Source organism: Callospermophilus lateralis, chromosome 3 (genome assembly GCF_048772815.1).
Source record: "Callospermophilus lateralis isolate mCalLat2 chromosome 3, mCalLat2.hap1, whole genome shotgun sequence".
Taxonomy (NCBI): domain Eukaryota; kingdom Metazoa; phylum Chordata; class Mammalia; order Rodentia; family Sciuridae; genus Callospermophilus; species Callospermophilus lateralis.
This window is the reverse complement of record NC_135307.1, coordinates 113,736,516-113,756,591: the sequence shown is the minus strand read 5'-3', so window position 1 is coordinate 113,756,591 and position 20,076 is coordinate 113,736,516. Positions and strand designations below refer to the sequence as shown.

The following is a 20,076-nucleotide window of genomic DNA, read 5'->3' as shown; positions in this document are numbered from 1 at the left end:
AATTCAAAGGGAAGGTATCTCCTTATAATATAGAATGAAGGCACAAAAACAGGGTAAGTAAAATAAAGATTCCTTTTTGGAAGGAAGGAACAGGGACACACAGCACTCACTAGTTAGTAACAGGTATCAAATCCTGCTGAGCAGAAGTTGGAACAGGACTTCCTGCTGAGATCCTAGGGTTCAATTTCTTGATATGTTCTACTGGTGCTGCCACCTTCCCCTTCTGTTTTATGGGAGACATCCCTTATCCATTGCTCTCTGTGGCTCCTGGCCCTGCCTTTAGGGAGAGTCCTACTTGTCTATATTCCTCTAAGACAGGTAAATTGGTTATTGGAGAAAGTTGCCCTTTGTGGAAGCAGATTAAGTTTGAAACAACTGAGTTTCAGCTGACTGGGCTTTTGCAGTAGGACAATTCCCTCAAAACCTATTTGCTTCCAACCACTTATATACCAAGAACCATATCAGAAGTTATGTGCTGGACACATGGTTCTTAACCCTCCATTATCTCTTGTCTTTATTTCTAGACTCAGGATTTTTTTTAATCTTATTTTAATGGCTACTTATCTTAAAGCCATCTGAAACAATAGTCTTGAATGTTAATATAACATCCTCAATCTTTATTCTAGGATTTGATTTTTTTTTCCCTTGCTATAAGGCCTTTGAGAAAAGTTGTAAGCAACAATGATTTTATATTGTATTGTTTGGTATAGAGAAACAATTTGCTTCACCACACTTGTGAGGTCTCAAATACATATATTATTAAATATATCCTATTAGTATGGCTCTTTTCTATTGCCTAACCAAGAAAGCCTTCATAATCACACGGTATACCTTCTAAATTATCATAGATGATAGCTGTGTAAAATATTTTGTCACAGCATAAGAGGTTCACCAGATTTCTAGCCTGAGATTTGTTAACTCATCACATGGCATCCATCCATTAAACCTGTACTGTTTATTTTATATATTTGTTATATTAGCACCCCACTTGATAGTAATTTTTGTCTTAGGCTAAGTTACTATATAACAAACCATGAAATAACGTTAACATTGGCTTTAAAGGAAGGACAGAATTTCTTTCTTTCATGTCACAGACCTGATGTTCACATTGGCTAATGCTTTGCTCCACAGGGTCATTTAGAAACCCAGATTTCTTCCATTAGCAGATTTACCATCTTTTAGAGTTGTTCTCAATTTTAAGGCTGAGCTGGTAGCAGGCACTTCTGTGTTCCAGCTCATAGGAAGGGAAAAAATTGCAGAGGAAGGCATCACTAGTCTTTTAAGGTCTAGACTGGGAAGTGACACACATCACTCTTATCACATTTCATAGACAGAATCAAAGTCACATGGCCATACTTGGCTACTGGGGGGAGGGATTGGAAAATGGAGTCATTAGATGAGTCACTATATGCTCAATACAACTTTATTATCATGGAAGAGAGGGTAATCCAAGTTGGGTGACTAGCTAACAGTCTTTACCATGGACCTTTAATACTAACTTTTACATGTTCAGCATATTATAACCCTGGAATTTATTAAGCCTTTCATTTTAAATTCTCATTTATAGTTGAACCTGGCTAGTTATAAATTTTAGTTTCTGAATTAATGTATTCAGTTTGGTTTATTTCTTTATTAAGCTTGATTAGCATTTTAATGAGGGATTTGCTGGCTCAGAGACAAAAATCAAAATTTACTTGATTTTCTTATGTATATTTTGTTTAATTCTATTAAATTCCACCAAGGGGGAAAAAATAATATGCTCATAAGGCTTTGAAAAAAAATCATGAGGCGTGTAAACAGTCTGAATTTAATAAAAAATTTTTCCCAATGTAAATATGAAGTCTAGTGTTAGTCAAGAAGAAGTGTTATGTGATTTTATAATTTTAAACAAAATGGCCCAATTTCTATCATTAAAGGGCAGATATTGCATTCTCTACTTTTAAAATAAAATGTGAATTGTATGTTTCATTCTTTACTCACTGTGACTGTACTATAAAATGAATATTTAAAAAACCCACTAACTTCAAGAAAGAAGGTAATTGTAGCTATGTTTAAAACATGCTATAAATAGAAAATTTAAGTTTGGTTTTTATTATCTCTTTTGCCCTTGATTAGTAATATATCCTTATCTTTACAAGGATGACAATAGTTCCTTGATCCTAATAAATTATTCAAAAAGTTATAAAGTGATCTCATATAACCCATTTTTAATAGAAAATTGATGCTTATAATGCTACACTGAGGATGATGAATATAAAGATTGGTGGTGTAGAAATTGAAGAACTATATTGCTTTATATGGACCTAGAAAAGCACCATGTGTCCTAACAGATGTTCACCATTTATCACTTTTCTTTCTTTCTCAAAGCAATGGCAGACTGTCCTTCTAGCATACAGCTGCTTTGTGACCATGGGGCCTCTGTGAATGCCAAGGATATAGTAAGTCAGTTTATGTTTTTATTCTCATTTTGTCTCATGTATTCTAACTTTCTTTTCTTAATGCTGGTTTATTTTTCTTGTTGCTTAGGATGGGCGGACACCACTTGTTCTTGCTACTCAGATGTGTAGGCCAACAATATGTCAACTGCTGATAGATAGAGGGGCAGATATTAATTCCAGAGACAAACAAAACAGGTAATTCTTTTTTCTTGACTCCAATGTAGCAGCTGGAAGCACAGTGATTCTGAAACTTTGCTGCTGTGATTTGGCCTTTCCCTCTCCTTCTCCTCTCCCCTCCTTTGCTTGCTCTTCTTTGGAATTATCATCCACCCCTCACTTTTCTTCAGTCTGCTGAAGGATAAAGGAGAGGAAAATAGGGGGAAATGACAGGCTAAATGGTGAATAAAAGCAGTAATTAGGGCCTATATTTGGGTCAGGGAACTGAAGGAAAAAGGAAGTACATCCCTGTTATTTTAAGCTTTAAAAAAAATCTTTAATGAAATGGGCATAAATACAAAATACAGAAGAATTTTAAAAATTTTATCTATAGACTGTTTCTTCACTTGTGAATTTTTTTTTAGATTCAGGTGGTTCTTAGACATTGTAAAGCTTGACATGGTCAATTTAGATTTTCCTGAGGTGTTTTCTCCTTAGCCTATCAGAGCACAGTGCTGTCTCCTCTGAAAATGAGTCTGTTTCTTCATCCTAAGCTTCCCTTAGTTTACTTTCCCCCTGTATATGAATGTTTTTCAGGTAATCTGCTCTGATAATTTCCATCCACAGTCTGCCTTTTCTCCTTCTCTGAGTCTGGTGTATCATGTTGTTTTCTATATTATAATTCTGATGTTTATATAGTCACAAACATTCTGGTGGCAAATATCTGAAATATATTCCCCTAATTAGTTGGGCTGTTGTAATAATTTATAGCTAAGTTTCTGGTATTTTACAAATAATTACTAATAAATTTGTTCTTTTTATTTAATTTTATTCTTCTAAACATGTTATAGTTCATTGAAAGAAGACAAATAAAATAGATTTTAGATGTCATATTTATAATTCTAATTGTTTTTATTGTGCAGACATCTCAGTGGAGGAAATTCTTAAGCAATTAAATCACTAATGTGATTAAGAAGATGGAATTCTTGTATTATTTTGTGCAGATACTATAATCTGTTTGTCTAAGCATAACTAATAAAATTTGATTCTAAAATTAAAATTTGGGATTACAGAGGGTTGATCTGGTTATTTATGTATAATGCCTTACATTTTTATAGTTCTTTTGTTTTACACACACATACAAACACACACACACCATGATGTTTTATAAACTTGCTAGATAGCAAATGATTGTAAAATTATAGTTTTTGACACTGTATTCAAGTTTTTTTTTTTGTGGTTGTTATTGAGTTTTGGGCATTTTTTTAAAGCTAGTAATACAACTTTGTTAATGCCTATTTTGTATAGAATTTTATACCAGCAACTATGGGGGTATTGGTTGTATAAGAAAGAGCTTACATAGGATAGTAAAGGCAAGAATAATTTTCTTATGAAATTCAGTAGTCTCAATTGAAGTTTGATATAGGATAAGTCACTTTATTTTGTTAGGTGTTGGTTCCCTCAGTTGTAAAAACAATTTGACAAAATAATTTTTAGGGTCCTTCTAAATTTCCATGACAAGTTAATTGTATTATTTCACGATGATTGTTTGCTGACATATGTGAAATGTTTGAGTGCTGATGGCTTTCTCATGCAGAATAAAGGAATGGTCTATGTTAATGTGTGAGTAGTTGAGGAAAGTTCATTTAATGAAACAAGTTTTAAATGAAGCTTAAAGACATGAAAGCCCTCCCTTGGAGGATAAATGATTTCTCGGGGAAGTTTGTGTGATGTGGTTCAGTTTATGTAAAGACTGAGTTAAGGTTTGAGCAGAGGGGGTGACAATATTAGTTGTAGAAGATTTTTTTATGGTAATTATTTATACCACATTGATGAACTGGAATAAACAAGTTTAGTTTGACAAGTAATTAAAGTATTTAAGACAGCATAAGGTTTAAGCTCTGCAAACATAAAGTAAATGTTTTTTTATAAATGTGATGAAATTAAAATGTGAAGATAAACAGATAAAGTAAAATCTGTATCTATAATGAGTATAATCTCTTAAAGTAGTACTGATGTTTTAAGGAGGCCTCTAGCTGAATATTTTTGAAACATTTCCTTGGATTTTCCTCAAGGTCTTTTATTCTTCCCCTTTCCTTTTAGAACGGCTCTCATGCTGGGTTGTGAGTATGGTTGCAGAGATGCAGTAGAAATCTTAATTAAAAATGGTGCTGATGTAAGCTTACTGGATGCCCTTGGCCATGATTGTTCTTACTACGCAAGAATTGGTGACAATCTGGACATTCTAACCTTACTGAAGACTGCATCAGAAAACACCAGCAAAGGTATTAGCAGTTCTCTATGACTAGAAAAGTCCAGGTTAAGAAGCAGCTTTTTAAAGACTTAGATAATAAATAAAAAAGTTTTAATAAAGAGTTGGTTTCCCTCCCTTTGTACCATAGATTTGCTTACTTACATCATACCCCTTTGTTTTGGGACAGAGTCTGTCACATTTATTGTGTAGTTTATCAAATAAATCCTGATATACTGTGGACTAATTTAAGAACTGAAAGGAAGAGTCAACTCAAGGGTTTTACTAATATTTTTTAATTGACACATAAAAACTGTATATATTAATATTTTTGATAAGGAGTGAAGCTCCTAACTTTATACTCAGGAAATTTTAAAGGAAAAAAAAACATTTTAACATATGTATATAAAGTATTCAAATGTTATATATCAAATGCCTATACCAAGTGTTTTTCTATTTATGAAAGAAAAATTGGAAAATGCAGAAGAGCACAATGAATAAAGTTAGACACTCATCCTGCCACTGAGAAGCCTTTGTGGATATTTTGAAGCATAGCTGTCCAGTCTTTTCCTTATCTATAAAATTGAAGGTCACCTATAACACTGAGTTGTAGCTTACTTTTTTATGTAACATATTTTGAAGACTTTTTCTTTTTTCTATTTTTTCCTCATATTTTTAGTATAATTTTTATTAATGCATAGGATTCCATTTACTTAAATTAAGGCAATTAATTAAGACAATTTTCTGTTGGTGGTATCTAAGTTATATCTGTTTTTTCACTGGTTTTTCCTTATGTGTTTTGGGCATATGTTTATTTATTATTCCCCTGAGAGAAATTGAATCACTAGGCTTTAGGATATGTACATTATGGCTTTTGAGATAGTTTAACAAGTTGATGTTTCAGTTATCTAAATATTGTCATATAAAAAAAACCTTTTGTTAATTTGGTTAGCAAAATGTTATTTTATTGTTGTTTTAAGCATGAATTTAAGAATTAAAACTAAAAAGTAGTAAGCTTTAGAGGAAACTTTAAGATTTATTTAGTTAATATTGACTGAGTGGTATAGTTAAGGAATGCATATCTACCCATAATACTCTGCTGTTTCACTGTTTTTCTCTCTTTAAATCTTTAGGGAGAGAACTTTGGAAGAAAGGACCATCTCTGCAACAGGTAGATCTTAATTTTAATTTTTAAAAATTGTAGGTATTGTGCAATTTAAGTAAACTACTTAGTAAAGCTGGTTAATGATTATACACAACTCATTGTGAGTTTAAGTGCATGCTTTCTATCTCCCCAGTTTATCATGCCCATGTAGAATATAGTATTAAGGTCATAAGATCCTATTATATTAAGATAATATCACTTAGCCTGGTAATGGATCATAATCACAATGAATGTATCCAGTGGGGAATAAATAGCCTCCTGGTTGGGGCATTTAGTTCCATGTATGTGGTGATATCACACCTCACTGAAATTATTAAATGATGAATTTTAGCCTGGCAGATCATAGGCAGTTTCCCCCTATCCTCTCTCAACAACAGAGCCAATCTGTACTGATTTGGGAAAATTCTTTTAGTGCAATAAGAACTGAAGAAAACAGTTAAGAACTGATTATCTGTTGTGATTTCAATACCACTGTTAATATAGAGTATTTTCTATTTCTAAAAGTCTTTTTTCTATGTATACTCAATTGAGGACTTTAAAAAATAGCACATGGAACAATTCATACTTTATACTAACCACTTAACAAATCACAGTTTAACCCTGGTTTTATGTCCTGGTTTGAGTAAATGTCTTGTGTTTTCCTCTCACCTTTTTGAGTTGAAGTGGGGTGGTTGACAGCACTCTGGCTGCAGAGCTAGTGTAGGCAGCTTTCCTCTTCTGCTGGCTGTTCCCTTCCAGGCTTTCAGCTTTTCTCTAGTGAGAGGAACCTGGGCACTTCCAAACCCTGAAGAAAAAGTAATCAGGTACCTTCTGAGCAATTCTATTCATCATTCTGCACCATTATCTCTACCTCTCACCTCTATCTGAAAGCTGTATTAAAGCTTGTTCTCCTTTTCAATCCATCAGAATGAAGTAACATGTTCATACATGGGTCATGTCTGTTGATACTTTCTTTTTCATCAACCTTCACCCTGTTTCTCAGATAATTTAAGTAGGAGTCGAGTGAGATAAAAAGTATACTCTTGTGTTTTTACCAGCCATCCCACAGAAGAGAAAAATGAGTTCTGAAATGTACAGATATTTAAAATAAAGAATTATTGAATATTTACATGGGAATAGTACTCTGCTCAGTACTGTAAGGATTTCTGAGTGAATATAAGGAGCTATTTTTCTACTAGGAGCAGTAAGAGTAATGACTCCTAATTCCTGTTTCCATATTTATTGAATATACTTATAGACTATCTACTATAAATAGGATCTGTTTTTGTACAAGCAATGCAGTCCCTATTATCAAGAAACCTGCAATATTGTTGTAAAAGGAAGACTTAGTTGTTTGTTCAACAAACACCTACAGTGTGCCAGTTACTGTTCTAAGTGTCAGGATATTGCCAGGTGCAAAGTTGTTGCCCTCATGCAGCTCCCAGGTTATTGAGAGAGAAAAACAATAAACAAATGACCTATTGCATCAGAGCAAATGCTACGAAGGAAACAGTATTAAAGGATGAAGATGGAGAGAGTCGGGGCTCCAGAGAAGTTCACAGGCTGAGGGGGAGGCAAGTTCCAACCCTTGATGAGGGAGTGTTTCGCCCACCTGTGGGACAGTAGAAGCTCAGGTTGGCAGAAGTGCTGTGTACACGATGGAGGGGGCAGAAGGAGAGAGTGGTAAAATAACCAGGTGCTGTGTTAAGAAGAATTTGGGGTGATAAAGATTTCAAATATATGTCTTCTGAAGACCAACAGCTTGCGGAAGGCTTATATCAGCCATTAGTTGTGCCTGGGTCACTGCCTCTTGGAGCTGGAAGGGCAAGGAACATTCTCTTCTAGTTGCTAAGAAGACCTTGTCAGGAAGCTGGGTCTTCATGGGTATAGTTGACTTAGTTTGTCTGAGCAGGGGTGGGTTAAGGAGTGGAGGAAATGGGTGAGGATTCTGAGAGGAATGCTGGGAATGAGGGCTCTATGATGAGCCGGGAGCCATAGTGGGCACCTGTAGTCCCAGGCAGGAGGATTGACTGAGTCTGGGCAACACAGTGATTTTGAGAATCTGAGATTGGCCTGGGGCAACACAGTGACCCGTGTCTCAAAAACCATAAAAAAATAAGAGTAATATGATGAAGTGAGCTGTTAATAAATGTCAAATGCCTCTTGAGGAACAGTCCTCTAGTAGGATGAATGAAACTAGAAACATATTTTGGAAATTGTGGCTACAGAATATCTTTTTAAAGGGACCTGTCCCCGAATTCTAGATCCGAACTCATTATAATGGTAGTTGAATAAATTGATTAAACAAACAAGTAATATAAAACATGAAAAATTATCTAGAGGAATTAAAGCAGTCTTTTTTTTAACTTTAAGAGTGATGTTTCTAAATTGGTTATTATGCAGATTTAAAGACCAATTAATTGGATTTTTTAAAAAGGAGGTTATTTGTTCTCTTGCTTAATCATTGTACTCTGTTTTTGTTAAAGCAAATCTCTAAACTGGAATAAAGTTCCAAAGCTGTAAGTGTTAAAAAATGGAACATATACCCAACAGAGTTATTTAGAGATCTTTTATATATCCAAGTCAGTGTCTCTTCTTAACATTGCATCTTGATACTTTGTTTTAGCAGTCCTCAGAAAAGGAAATAATCTCCATATTGTCTTCCAAACTTAATGTGGTTTCCTCTTCCTCTCCATTTAAAAAAAAAATTTTTTTAGTTGTAGTTGGACACAATACCTTTATTTTATTTATTTTTATGTGGTGCTGAGGATCGAACCCAGCGCCTTGCACTTGCTAGGCGAGCACTGTACTGCTGAGCTCCAGCCCCAGCCCTTCCCCTCCATTTTTTAAAAACTAAATTCTTCCTATGAAGTGGTATGTGATGTTTTATTGCACAACATTCATATTGTGTCTAGTAAAAAAATTTCCTTTTTAAATTTTGTGAGTTTAGTTAAAATAAATCCTTAATAAGTTTAAAAAATTGGTAGTGTTTTAAATTATACTTTATTTAAAGCCTCTATCCTTAAAGATGCTTTCCATTTAGGGGTTTTTAAGTGGAAATGCTGCCATCTTGTGTTATACACAGTAAAATTTAATGTTGAATGAACTGAAAGTCACTGGTTGGGTGTATTGACTATTGAGGAAAATATTACTGTTCCATATTCTTATACTTGTTAATTTGTCTTTTCTTAATGTTTTACCCAAGCGAAATTTGACACACATGCAAGATGAAATAAACATAAAGTCAAATCAGAGGGAGCATCAAAACATTCAGGTACAAAGAAAAAAAATTAATATCTTACTTTTAAAAGAATTTCAGTGTTGTATATAGTGGGATGGGGGAGTGAGAACAGAGACACAGGTGAAATGAATGGGGAAAGGAAAGGAAGTTTGTTATGGTTGGGATATTTTCTTACTCTTCTTCAAAAATTGACTTTTGTTATGAGTGTTTGAGTCTGTATTAAGTAACTCAAGTATATAACAGAAGTATAGTATAGAATACATTGTTTCGATTACGCTAGAAAATCAAATAACTTAGCAATTTTATTAACTCTTTTTGATTTTCATGTCTTTTATAAACCATACATTTATGTTCATGTTGTAAAATTAATTATGGTAATAAAAGTAATGGTAATATAAAAAAATAAAATCTAAACTTTAAAAATTTTTTATTTTTATGAAGAAAAATAATTTTGTTAAACTAACTACACCGTGCCTTTTTATGTTGGTTAAAGTTTTCCAGAGTAATTATTAAGTGGATTATGTTGAGTAAAGAACTCATACTTAGTTTATTACTGCAACATCATTAAATTATAAGTTAAGTAGCTGCTTTCAATATAATAAAAGCATTTTATTTGGGTTTCTAGGTAGTGTTGAGAAAGTAGACTGTGGACTTAAGTAGGAACCTTTCATATTTTATCAGAGTCGTGAAATGATTAGTTTAACAGAAGCATTAGAATGCCTCATAAACTTTGGAGTTTTTTTTTTTTTTTTTTTTTTTTTTTTGTACCAGGGATTGAACCCAGAGGAGTTTAACCACTGAGTCATATCACCCCCCACTCCCAGTTTTTTTTAAAAAGTCTTTAATTTAGAGACAGGGTCTCACTGAGTTTCTTAGGGCCTTGCTAAGTTCCTGATGCTGTCTTTGAACTCGCAATCCTCCTGCACTCCTAGGATTACAGGTGTGCACCACTGTACCCAGCAACTTGGAAATTCTTAAGCAAAAGTTAAAGTGGCATATTCTGCCATAGTCTGTTTCCAAGTGTTGCTTTTATTTTTTATTTGTTGAAATCAAATTGATTAGTTACTCTCTTTAATATACTTGTATTTATTATCATTGGACAGTAATTTTGTTACTCATTTTTAGATTTTGAGTAACATTGTCATTGAAATTATATCATTTGTACTTAAAGCTGTTTTATATATATGTATATCTGTGATAGCAAACTGCTTTTTAAATTTATTTTATAAAAATTTTTATCTGTTTTCTCTTTTAAGGATCTGGAGATTGAAAATGAAGATTTGAAAGAGCGGTTGAGAAAAATTCAGCAAGAACAAAGGATACTATTGGATAAAGTCAATGGTTTACAATTACAGTTGAATGAGGTAAATAATCTGCACAGTATTTTTAAAAATCTGAAAACTGTTTTAGTACCTATAATTATCAATAAGATATTGTTACCAGTTGCCTGTCACTTCAGGTCACAGTGCTAAAGGAGGTAAAATCAAGTCATTGTCCTGAGGACAGTTGTATCTTACTAGAGGCCAAACCCTTTCCTTGAAGCTTCTAATGTAAAAATATAAAGTAATGCAACCCAGATGATAAGTAAGGAGATGTGAGGGACATTCAGAGGAGAAAGGAGAGAGCTGTGAGCTGTTGCTTCTAAGGTGGTACTTCCTGCAAGAAGATGGTATTTTGACTGAATATTGTAGCAAGCAAGAAGGAACAAAGGGATATTCCAGAGAGTGCTATTGTGAACAAAGTCACAGAAACAGTGATCTATATTATCTATTGTGTAAAGTTGAAAATGCAAGAAATATCTATAAGCTATTATTTTTTAAAGAAAATATGAAATCCAGGATAATCATTTCACTCTTTAAATGCATATTTTATCATGTGTATGACTTGTCACAGGTGCCATCTTGTGTGATATTTTTATTTTAAGAGTGGGAAATAAGCCCATGATTGGGATAGCTGTCCTTTTGGTTCCAATTTTTCTCATTATTTTAATATATTTCTCTTTTAGATTTTCCTAAAATGGAATGTATCCAAAAGCAAATTCACCATCTTAAAAATTCCAATTTTTCTCATTATTTTAATATATTTCTCTTTTAAATTTTCCTAAAATGGAATGTATCCAAAAGCAAATTCACCATCTTAACTGGAAATTAGTCATTCCCTTTTTTTTGTTGTTCTAAGAGCCCTACTGACTGGTTTTGGTATCTGCACTAACCTTAGAATCATCTCTAAGTCCCCTTTCCTACTGCCTTTCCCCACTACATTGATTTAGTTGCCCTGAGGATAGTCACTGAGATAAAAATTGTGACAGGCTAAACTCAAGATTGGTTACACTTAAAGACTGAATTTTGATTTATAGATAGTGTAAAGTATGCATCCAGATGTGGCACACAGATAAAAAATGCATAAAAATTGATAAGTCCAATTAAAATAAAATGGAGATAATTATTGATAATTTTCAAGAATTGAAAGGTGATTGTGTACTTTGAGTACCAAGATGGAACAAAAATATAGATACAACTAAATATTACATTGTAGAACTATATACCATTAGATTTAAAGAGAAGATCTTAAAAGTGGTTAAAAAGGAAAGACAATGTAATTTATATTGACAAAAAAAAAACCAAACCATTAATACCATCAAAATGCTAGCAAAAATGAGCTTCAGCCTAGACTTTTGTTTCCAAGCACTCATTCAAGAATGAGGGCAGAGTGAAGACATTTTCATATTTCTGAAGACTAAGAGAATATGCCACACGTAGGCCTTCAATAAAATAATCATTAAAGAATGTACTTCTGCATCAAGAAAGATAAACTAAGAGGAAAGTTGTGGGATATAAGAAACACAGATGAGTCCGGAAATTGATAAATTATGTTGGTAAGATTAATTTTTCATTATAAAAATTAAATACTAACTTTGGTCGGGATAACTTCTTAGTTAAGGCAACAATTAGAATACGTGCACATTCTTCCATTCACATCTCCACTGAAAGGAGAGTTAAGGGACATTTCAAAAGCATCTCTCAGGACAGGTATGGTAGGAACAGATATCATAGTAACAAAATATTGAATCTGGAAAGCAGATTAATGAACAATAAATTATTAGACTTGAGAAATTTGAATCTAAGGCCAGCAGTGGGGAAAGTGGAATGATTTATAATTCATAACCTCTAAAAAGCTTAGGAGTTGGTAGTGTCAGCTGTCTCTGGATTTAGGAATGAAAGCTGAATGAGTAGTTAAAATTCTGTTTAAAAAAAACCAGGTTCCTAAATACCTGACTCTTTTCATTCAGTTCTAACTGCTCCTTTTTATTCTTCTCAATTGAAGAATATCTGAACTGAGGACATCAAGTGTAGCCAAAGGTGGGTGCACCGTAAGAAACACACTAGGTTAAGTAATAGTGCTAAGATCCCGTTGCTCTGCAAGTGAGTCCTTTACAGCCAGCAGGAGATTGGAAGTCTTCTCAAAGGAATCTTTCCAGCCCAAGGAGGAAACACTTTAAAATGCTGAAACGAAGGGTTCCTTACCTAGCTGGCCCCATCATACTGTCTTGCAGTACAACCCTTAGTCATACACAGGCGTAGACCTTTCAGCCAGCTCTTTAAGTCTTCACTTTTGAACACGAGCAAAAACCAAGGTGCTGCATATCTATGAGCTGTGGAAGGTAGAGATTTAACACACAGGAGAATGTAAGAAATGGTTTGTGCAGGAAAGGAAGTTTTAAAAAACAAAACCCTAAAACTGACTACTCTTAATATTTTCAGTGACTCAAGAAAATATCTCATCTAAAAGGGGAACATTCTGATATTTAAAAAAAAAGTGAATCTGGGAAAACGCCCTGCAAGTATAGAAAAAAGATAAAGATTTGTCAACTAGAAAAAAGTAGAAAGATTGGAAAACGGACGAGCATAGTCCAGCATCTAAGTAATAGGTGTTCCAGAAAGAGATAGCAGAGGGGAGAAAATCATCAAAAAGGTAACTAAAGAAAATTTCCCAGAAATGAAAGACATGCTTTTCCACATAGAGAGGACCCACCATTGATGAAACTAGCAATTGTTGTGAAGCTTCAGAGAATTGAGGCGAAGAAGATCCTACCAACAACTGTCTCCCCCCACTCCCTAAAAGAGTCAGGTAGCATGTTCAAGTATCAGAAATCAAAATGACTCTGAATCTCAACTGTAACATTGAAAATGGGAAGACAGTAGAGGATACCTTCAGAATTTTGAAGAAAATAAATTTCATGCTAAAATTCTATCGCCAGTCAAATAATCAAACAAGAGGATAAAATAAAGATAATTTCATATACACAAGGTGTATTAGGTGTTTATTAATGTGTAATGTGTTACCCTCAACTTAGAAGCTTGAAGAGCAGGGTTGGTTCTGGCTCCAGGTCCCTCATGTTGAAGTCAGGCAGTCAACTAAGCTGCAGTATCTGAAGGGCTAAAGGATCTGCTCTGAAGCTGACTGACGTGATGCTTGTTAAAGGGTCCTCATTTCTTGCCATGAGAACTTCCCATAGGACAACTCATGACATAGTAGCTTTTAACAGAAAAATAAATTAGCAATTTTGATTTAGCATATAAAATTAATTCTGAACTTTGGAATTATAGAAGATATACATTCCTTTACTATAAATATAGAAAGATAGTGGTACAGATGTTCACTTATTGTCCTCTAAATAATACTTAAAGTATTGAAAATGGACTTATTTTGTGTGTATGTGACATTTTACAATAAGGAAGCTCATACCAAAAAAGAAGGCCATTATCAATAATTTAGGTGTATGATAATAGCAAAGGATTGAACTATAGTAGAGGCCAGGGGATTGAAGAAGCAGCCATAGGCAGAAGATATGAGGAGGAAGAGCAGATAGACTTGGGAAGTTTCTTTTGACTTGAATCAAAAAAGTGCTTCTGAAGTCGGTAAGAAGAATGAACTACAGCAGACATGGTAGCACTTACCATTTTCTTCTCACATCTTTGTCTCCAATCTTAAAAACATTTACCAGTCTTTTAAAAATATATTTGCCACTCTCTTATCTTTTGAGATAAACTTTCAAGAATTAAAATACATTTCTTTTTCTTAAATTTAGGAAGTAATGGTTGCTGATGATCTGGAAAGTGAGGTAGGATGCTAAATTTTATTTTAAACATATAAAGTGTTTTGTAAATTTGAAGATAATATTGTAGTAAAGGTTTAAGTCCTAAATTGAGATGAAAAACAAGATTCTATTTCTAGTTATTGCTTAAACGGAAAGAAAAACCTATGTATGACTTAAAATTGTTTTGAATATTGTTTTCTGTGGAACTTATCATGACATGATGAAAAATTCTAAACATTATAAAGGATGAACATACTAAGATTTAAATAACAGAGATTTGAATTTTTTATAATATTTGTATATATTGCATGATTTATTAGCATATTTATTAATTTATTAGCATATGTTATTAATTCTACTAATAAATTCCACCAGGTTAGAGAATTCATTAACTCCAGTTCTCAAAGGAATTCCTATTTCATGCACAGGGTGATTTTACTCTGTATTTATTCCTTGCTTTTCAGAGAGAAAAGCTGAAGTCCCTCTTGGCAGCTAAAGAAAAGCAACATGAAGAAAGCTTAAGAACTATTGAGACTCTGAAAAATAGATTTAAATATCTTGAGGTATAGAAAACTTATTTATTTCTTATAATTCATAGTAGGTAGTAATAGTAAGGGGCTTGGCATCAGACTTGAATTTGGGTTATAACTCTTTGTTATTGTGTGACCTAAGGATTTTGTTTAAAATCTCTGAGATTTTTGCCTCTTTGGAAAAATTAGGACTATCTTGCCTTTCTTCAGAGAGTTGTAACGGTTAGGTGGGGTCATTACAGTTGACTAGCATGCTGTTGACACTTAGCTCCAGTCCAGATTTTTTTCCCCAACCTTCTTACTTGCTTATTTGTACCTTTTCTAAACTTCATGTTTTTACCTGTAAATTTTCAGTGATTATAGTGGCAAGATTAATAATCATATAAATGAAAAGCAGTATGACCAGGGTTGTCTCAGGAAGAACTGTGTGCATATGGTCTAATTAGAACATCTTGGTGAGAATGGTATATTAATAAAGCTGACATCATATACTCATTTGGTTGAATCAGTAAGTTTTTAGTTTCTTCAAGGTCATATTTTTAACTTTTATTGAAATATAATAGACATTTTAAAAGTACACACTTAAAGTGTGCAAGTTAATAAATTTTCAATTTAAACACACCCAGATCAAGAAACAGAATGTTACCAACACTTAAAGCCTCTCTCACACTTGCTTCTTGTCACTCCTTGCTCTTGCTACATTAAGGGGAACCTCTCTCCAACTTTTAACTGTAATGCCATATTATATATTGTATAATGTCATTCATCATTAGGGATTGCTGAAAAAAGTGGCTGATTGAGAATGAATCTAATTCTTACTGGGAAATATAATTCCACAATACTTTAAAAGTGTGTCTTAATTCACTTGTGCTGCTGTAACAAAGTGCCCAAGACTGGGTACTTTATAAAGAACAAAAGTTTATTTCTCACATTTATGAGGGCTGGGAAATCCCAGATCAAGGTGCCCTCATTTGCTGTCTGGTGAGGGCCTCCTGGCTGCATCCTCATGTGGTGGAAGTATACAAAACTGTGTTCTCCTTTGGCAGAAGGTGAAAGGGCAAAAAGGGGGCTAAGCTAGTTCCGGGTAGCTCTTCTATAAGGCACTAATTCATTCATGAAGGCAAAGCCCTTGTGACTTAATCACTTTCCAAAAGGCTCCACCTCTGGTACCACCTAAGTTAAGTTTCAGCATATTTTGAGGGACATGCAAAGTAAATTGTTTTCTTTATAAATAAAAATAGTATGTGTGCAGCTATGAAAAAAGAATGTAAAGCATGGATGACTTTCACAGATGTAATGTTTCATGAAAGCAATCTGAACAAAGAGTACATACTGCACAGTTCTATTTCTATGAAATCTAAAAGCAGATAAACAGATCAGTGCTGTTGGATATTTAATAGAGGCCACCCTTTGGTGAAAGGGTTATAGGCCAGAGTGGTGCATGAAGAAGCTCCTGGACTGCTCTACATACTCTGTATCTTGACGTGGGTTGTGATTACAGAGTATATGTGGGCAGAAATTATTGTAGTGGGCACTTAATGCTGGTGTACTCAGGCAGCTGAGTTAGGCCTTCATACATTTATAAAAATAGAACAAAAGTGTTTTATTTATGGCTGCATTCTAAAGAGTGTTCAGAAACAGTTCTATAAGCTAAAACATAAGAATAATCTAACTGTAGGGATTTCTTTTTCACATTTGAAAGGTTATGAAATCTAGTCGTATTTGAAGACTTCTTTTTAAGGTTGTGAAATCTAGTCATAGTCAACATTTTCATAGAACAAATCATATTCTGCTTTGTGCAGTGTATGTGCATTAATGAACACATCAACCCTGTGTGATATGTTTTATTATTATCTGCACTTGATAAGTGAAGAAGCTGAAGAGCAGAGCGGTTTTACCCAGTGAGGGACTTCACAAATAGGAAGTAGCAGAGCCGAAACTTGAATCCAGGGATCTTAACTCACATGCTAGTTTTGCACTTAGAATAACTTGAATGAGAAAATACAGGTGTATAAACAGGGCCTTTGAAGTAATCATCAAAGTCTGGCACCTGTAATTTGGGTACCGTTTTTACCTTACTTTTCTTCTACTCTGCATGTCTCAGGAATAAGTTGTTTTCTGTAGAGAAACTCTAGTTTGTCAGGTTTGTAACTTTCAATAAGGTCATAATAATCTGTAGAAAAGTTACCTTATTTTTCTTATCACAAAACCAATATGCATTTTTAAATTAGAAAATATAGTCAAACTAAAAGCAGAAAATAGAGACACCTGTCATCTTTGTGCTTTTAGTACCTGACCAATATCTTTGTAGTACTTTGTGCATTATTTGTTTTTCACATACTCATTTAACAGCTTGAGTCATATTGTACATTCCATTTTGTAACCCTTCTTTCAATAAAATGGGGCTAGTTTCCTTAGTTGTTACAAATTAATTTTGATTAATTTTCATGCTAGGAATGATTTTTTACTTTCAAGAAGAAAATTGCAGGACCTATTTATATATGACCCAGTATTTATGAAAGCAGTCATTAAAATCTAAGAATAAAATAAATAAAATAAAAACTTTCAGTAAAATCAGGCTTTCATGATTTTTGCATCCATGGATTAAGTAAACTGCAGATTGAAAATATTTTTAAAATTGCATCTTTACTGAATCTTTACTGAACACATACTTTTCTTGTTAATATTCCTAAATAACAACTATTTCCATAGCATTTTTCTTGAGTTAGGTATTGTAAGTAATATAGAGATGATTTAAATTATATGGAAGATATGGATAGAAGTTAAATGCACATACTGTACCATTTTCTATAAGAGACTTGAGCATCTATAGATTTTGGCATCTGTGGGGTCCTGAACCAATCCTCATGGACACCAAGAAACAATTTAAATATCCATTACTGTATCATCTCATATGTTTAAAAACTTCTTAAACTGTGAATAGCATTACTGTGAGTTATGTGTAATACTTAATATGAAGGTATTTCCCTTACATTTATAGAAAAAATACATGGAAATATGAATATTTTAGAATAAGTATAATTTTATAATCCATGCATTTGTTCTCATTTGAGAAATAAAGATAACAAAACCAAATTAAGGTTTTTTTAATTCCTTGTGTGCATAACCTCGATCCCTTACATCCACATACAAGCCTATTTAGGTTTTTACAAACTCTGATATTAAATATTGCATGGAATGAAGAACTTAAGTAAGCTTAGAGATATTTTTCACACATTTAGAGCATTAAGGTTTAATGGAGGTGGCATTAATTTAGCTATGAAACTCTAGACTTTTTATCATAGTAACTTAATGTAAAAATTTGATGTGTAGCTTTTGCTACTAATACTCCCAGAACTTCATCTGCATACACTTATTCTTGAAGTGTAATACTTTAGTTTATATATTAGATTCTTTGTATTTTCCTTACTTGAGAAAAGGAGCAAACCAAGGGTATTTTAATTTAAAGTATCTGAAGTGTTTATTGTATTCCTTTTCCTAACTCATACATTGACAGGTTTATTACTACCTTTGTGAGTAGGTCTTTGCCACAGTTTCATTTCCTGCTCTCTGTCTCCTTTTGCTTTCAAAAGTAATCAATATTCTATAAATTCCAAAGGAAAGGATTACACTAATATTTCATAGTCACTGAGGTAGGGTTTCTGCTCCCAACAGTGGTAAAGTAAAATGAGTCCTGGATGCAAACGGGGTACTTCTTTCCTTTTGAGGTAAAGCAGGGGCAAATACTAGATATTGAAAGTTGTTTCAGTTTGTTTGGGGCTCACTTTTTTTTTTTTCTATAGAGCAATAAAGTTTTTCCTTGAAACACTTAACTGATTTTAAATGCTTAGTGAAGTTGTTTATTCCCAGCTGATCTAATTGTTGTTAGTGCTGTGTCTTTTTGTGGGATCAAATAGAATAATACTCAGGAGAAAAAAGGAATGTAGAAAATGTGGTTTTAATGACTGGATCATTTAGCGCTAAACTAGAACTTTCAAGAAAATGAAGCAGCATTCACACAGTGTTTTAATTTATGCTTCTGATTTCAGAGTGATCATTTAGGATCAGGAAGTCATTTCAGTAACCGTGAGTATAAAAATATTGGCTTTGTTATTATGGTTCTCCCAGTTCAAGCGAAAAAGAATATTTATACCTATTTATTGTCTGATTGTACATAATACTCCTGCTGTTAAACTTTATACACCCACCTGTGTGTTACACTTCAGCAAGTAGAATAGGAAGAGGTTCAAATAAATGCCATGACCGCTACCATAAACTCTGAGAGTCACTGAGGCCCTGTTTTCCTTTGCCACCTGTAGTTTTAAATTGTACATTATATGAATTACCACATTTGCCTTTTTGATCAGTAGACATTTTTCTTGGAATAGTTGGCTTTTCCATGGAAATAAAAACAAACACAGTTTTCTGATTTGGAGAAATCAATCTCAACTCAGATAAGCATTTTGTAATTACAAGTTTCATAAATAATTACTTATTTATTAATTATTTTAGGACTGTGCATAGTCTTCACTTCGTTTACTCTTCAGTTTTACACATTCTCTAGAAAATCTATTTTTTTTCTTCCTAGTGAATATTAAACTCTTCATTTAGTATAATGATAATACTTATCCTATGAATCTCAGAGAACATATTTTTATTTTGACTGTATATTTTATACTAATTACGTAGCCTGTTTAACCATCTTTCATATTTCTAAAAAACAGCTTACTATAGACCTTACATAATTCCTTTATATTTAGTAGAAATAATAAGAAAATAGAGATTTTAGAACAAAAATAATTTTATTGTACTTCCTGCTTCTTTTGATGGGATAATAAGTGAGGGAGTGATACTAAATGAATATTTAGCCTACTTTGGTATAGATATTTAAGGTGCAATTTATTTGGATTTATTTAGGAAAAGAAGATGTGCTTCTTAAACAAGGTCAAATGTATATGACAGACTCACAGGTAATATTGTTTTTTTATTTAAAAAACATTTTAAGAAAATATTTGTATCTTTTAAAAAAGAGAAAACAGTCCTATGTATATATTTATTAAATCTTCATGCATTAAGTAAAGATTTCATTATCAAAGTTGGGTCTTGCTTTCTTGAGTTTAATCAAAGCAGAGAATGCTGTTTGTGGTGCCCTCTAGAGTGTTTGTGGTAGTATTGGCTTAAACAAGATTTGAATTACAGTTTCATTGTCTTTGTTAAT

The 20,076-nt window shown here is 33.1% G+C and overlaps 1 protein-coding gene across 3 annotated transcripts in view; it reads left to right on the top strand.

Moving 5' to 3' along the window:
* Uaca (uveal autoantigen with coiled-coil domains and ankyrin repeats) overlaps positions 1 to 20,076 on the top strand; it is a 96,613-nt gene that overhangs the window by 64,483 nt on the left and 12,054 nt on the right. For all 3 annotated transcript variants that reach the window (XM_076851027.2, XM_076851028.2, XM_076851029.2), the window contains exons 6-15: positions 2,368 to 2,438; positions 2,527 to 2,633; positions 4,698 to 4,879; positions 5,979 to 6,016; positions 9,195 to 9,263; positions 10,487 to 10,594; positions 14,320 to 14,352; positions 14,793 to 14,891; positions 18,908 to 18,944; positions 19,776 to 19,828. In XM_076851027.2, coding sequence (XP_076707142.2) covers positions 2,368 to 2,438; positions 2,527 to 2,633; positions 4,698 to 4,879; positions 5,979 to 6,016; positions 9,195 to 9,263; positions 10,487 to 10,594; positions 14,320 to 14,352; positions 14,793 to 14,891; positions 18,908 to 18,944; positions 19,776 to 19,828 — 797 coding nt within the window. The remainder of the gene's footprint in view (positions 1 to 2,367; positions 2,439 to 2,526; positions 2,634 to 4,697; positions 4,880 to 5,978; positions 6,017 to 9,194; positions 9,264 to 10,486; positions 10,595 to 14,319; positions 14,353 to 14,792; positions 14,892 to 18,907; positions 18,945 to 19,775; positions 19,829 to 20,076) is intronic.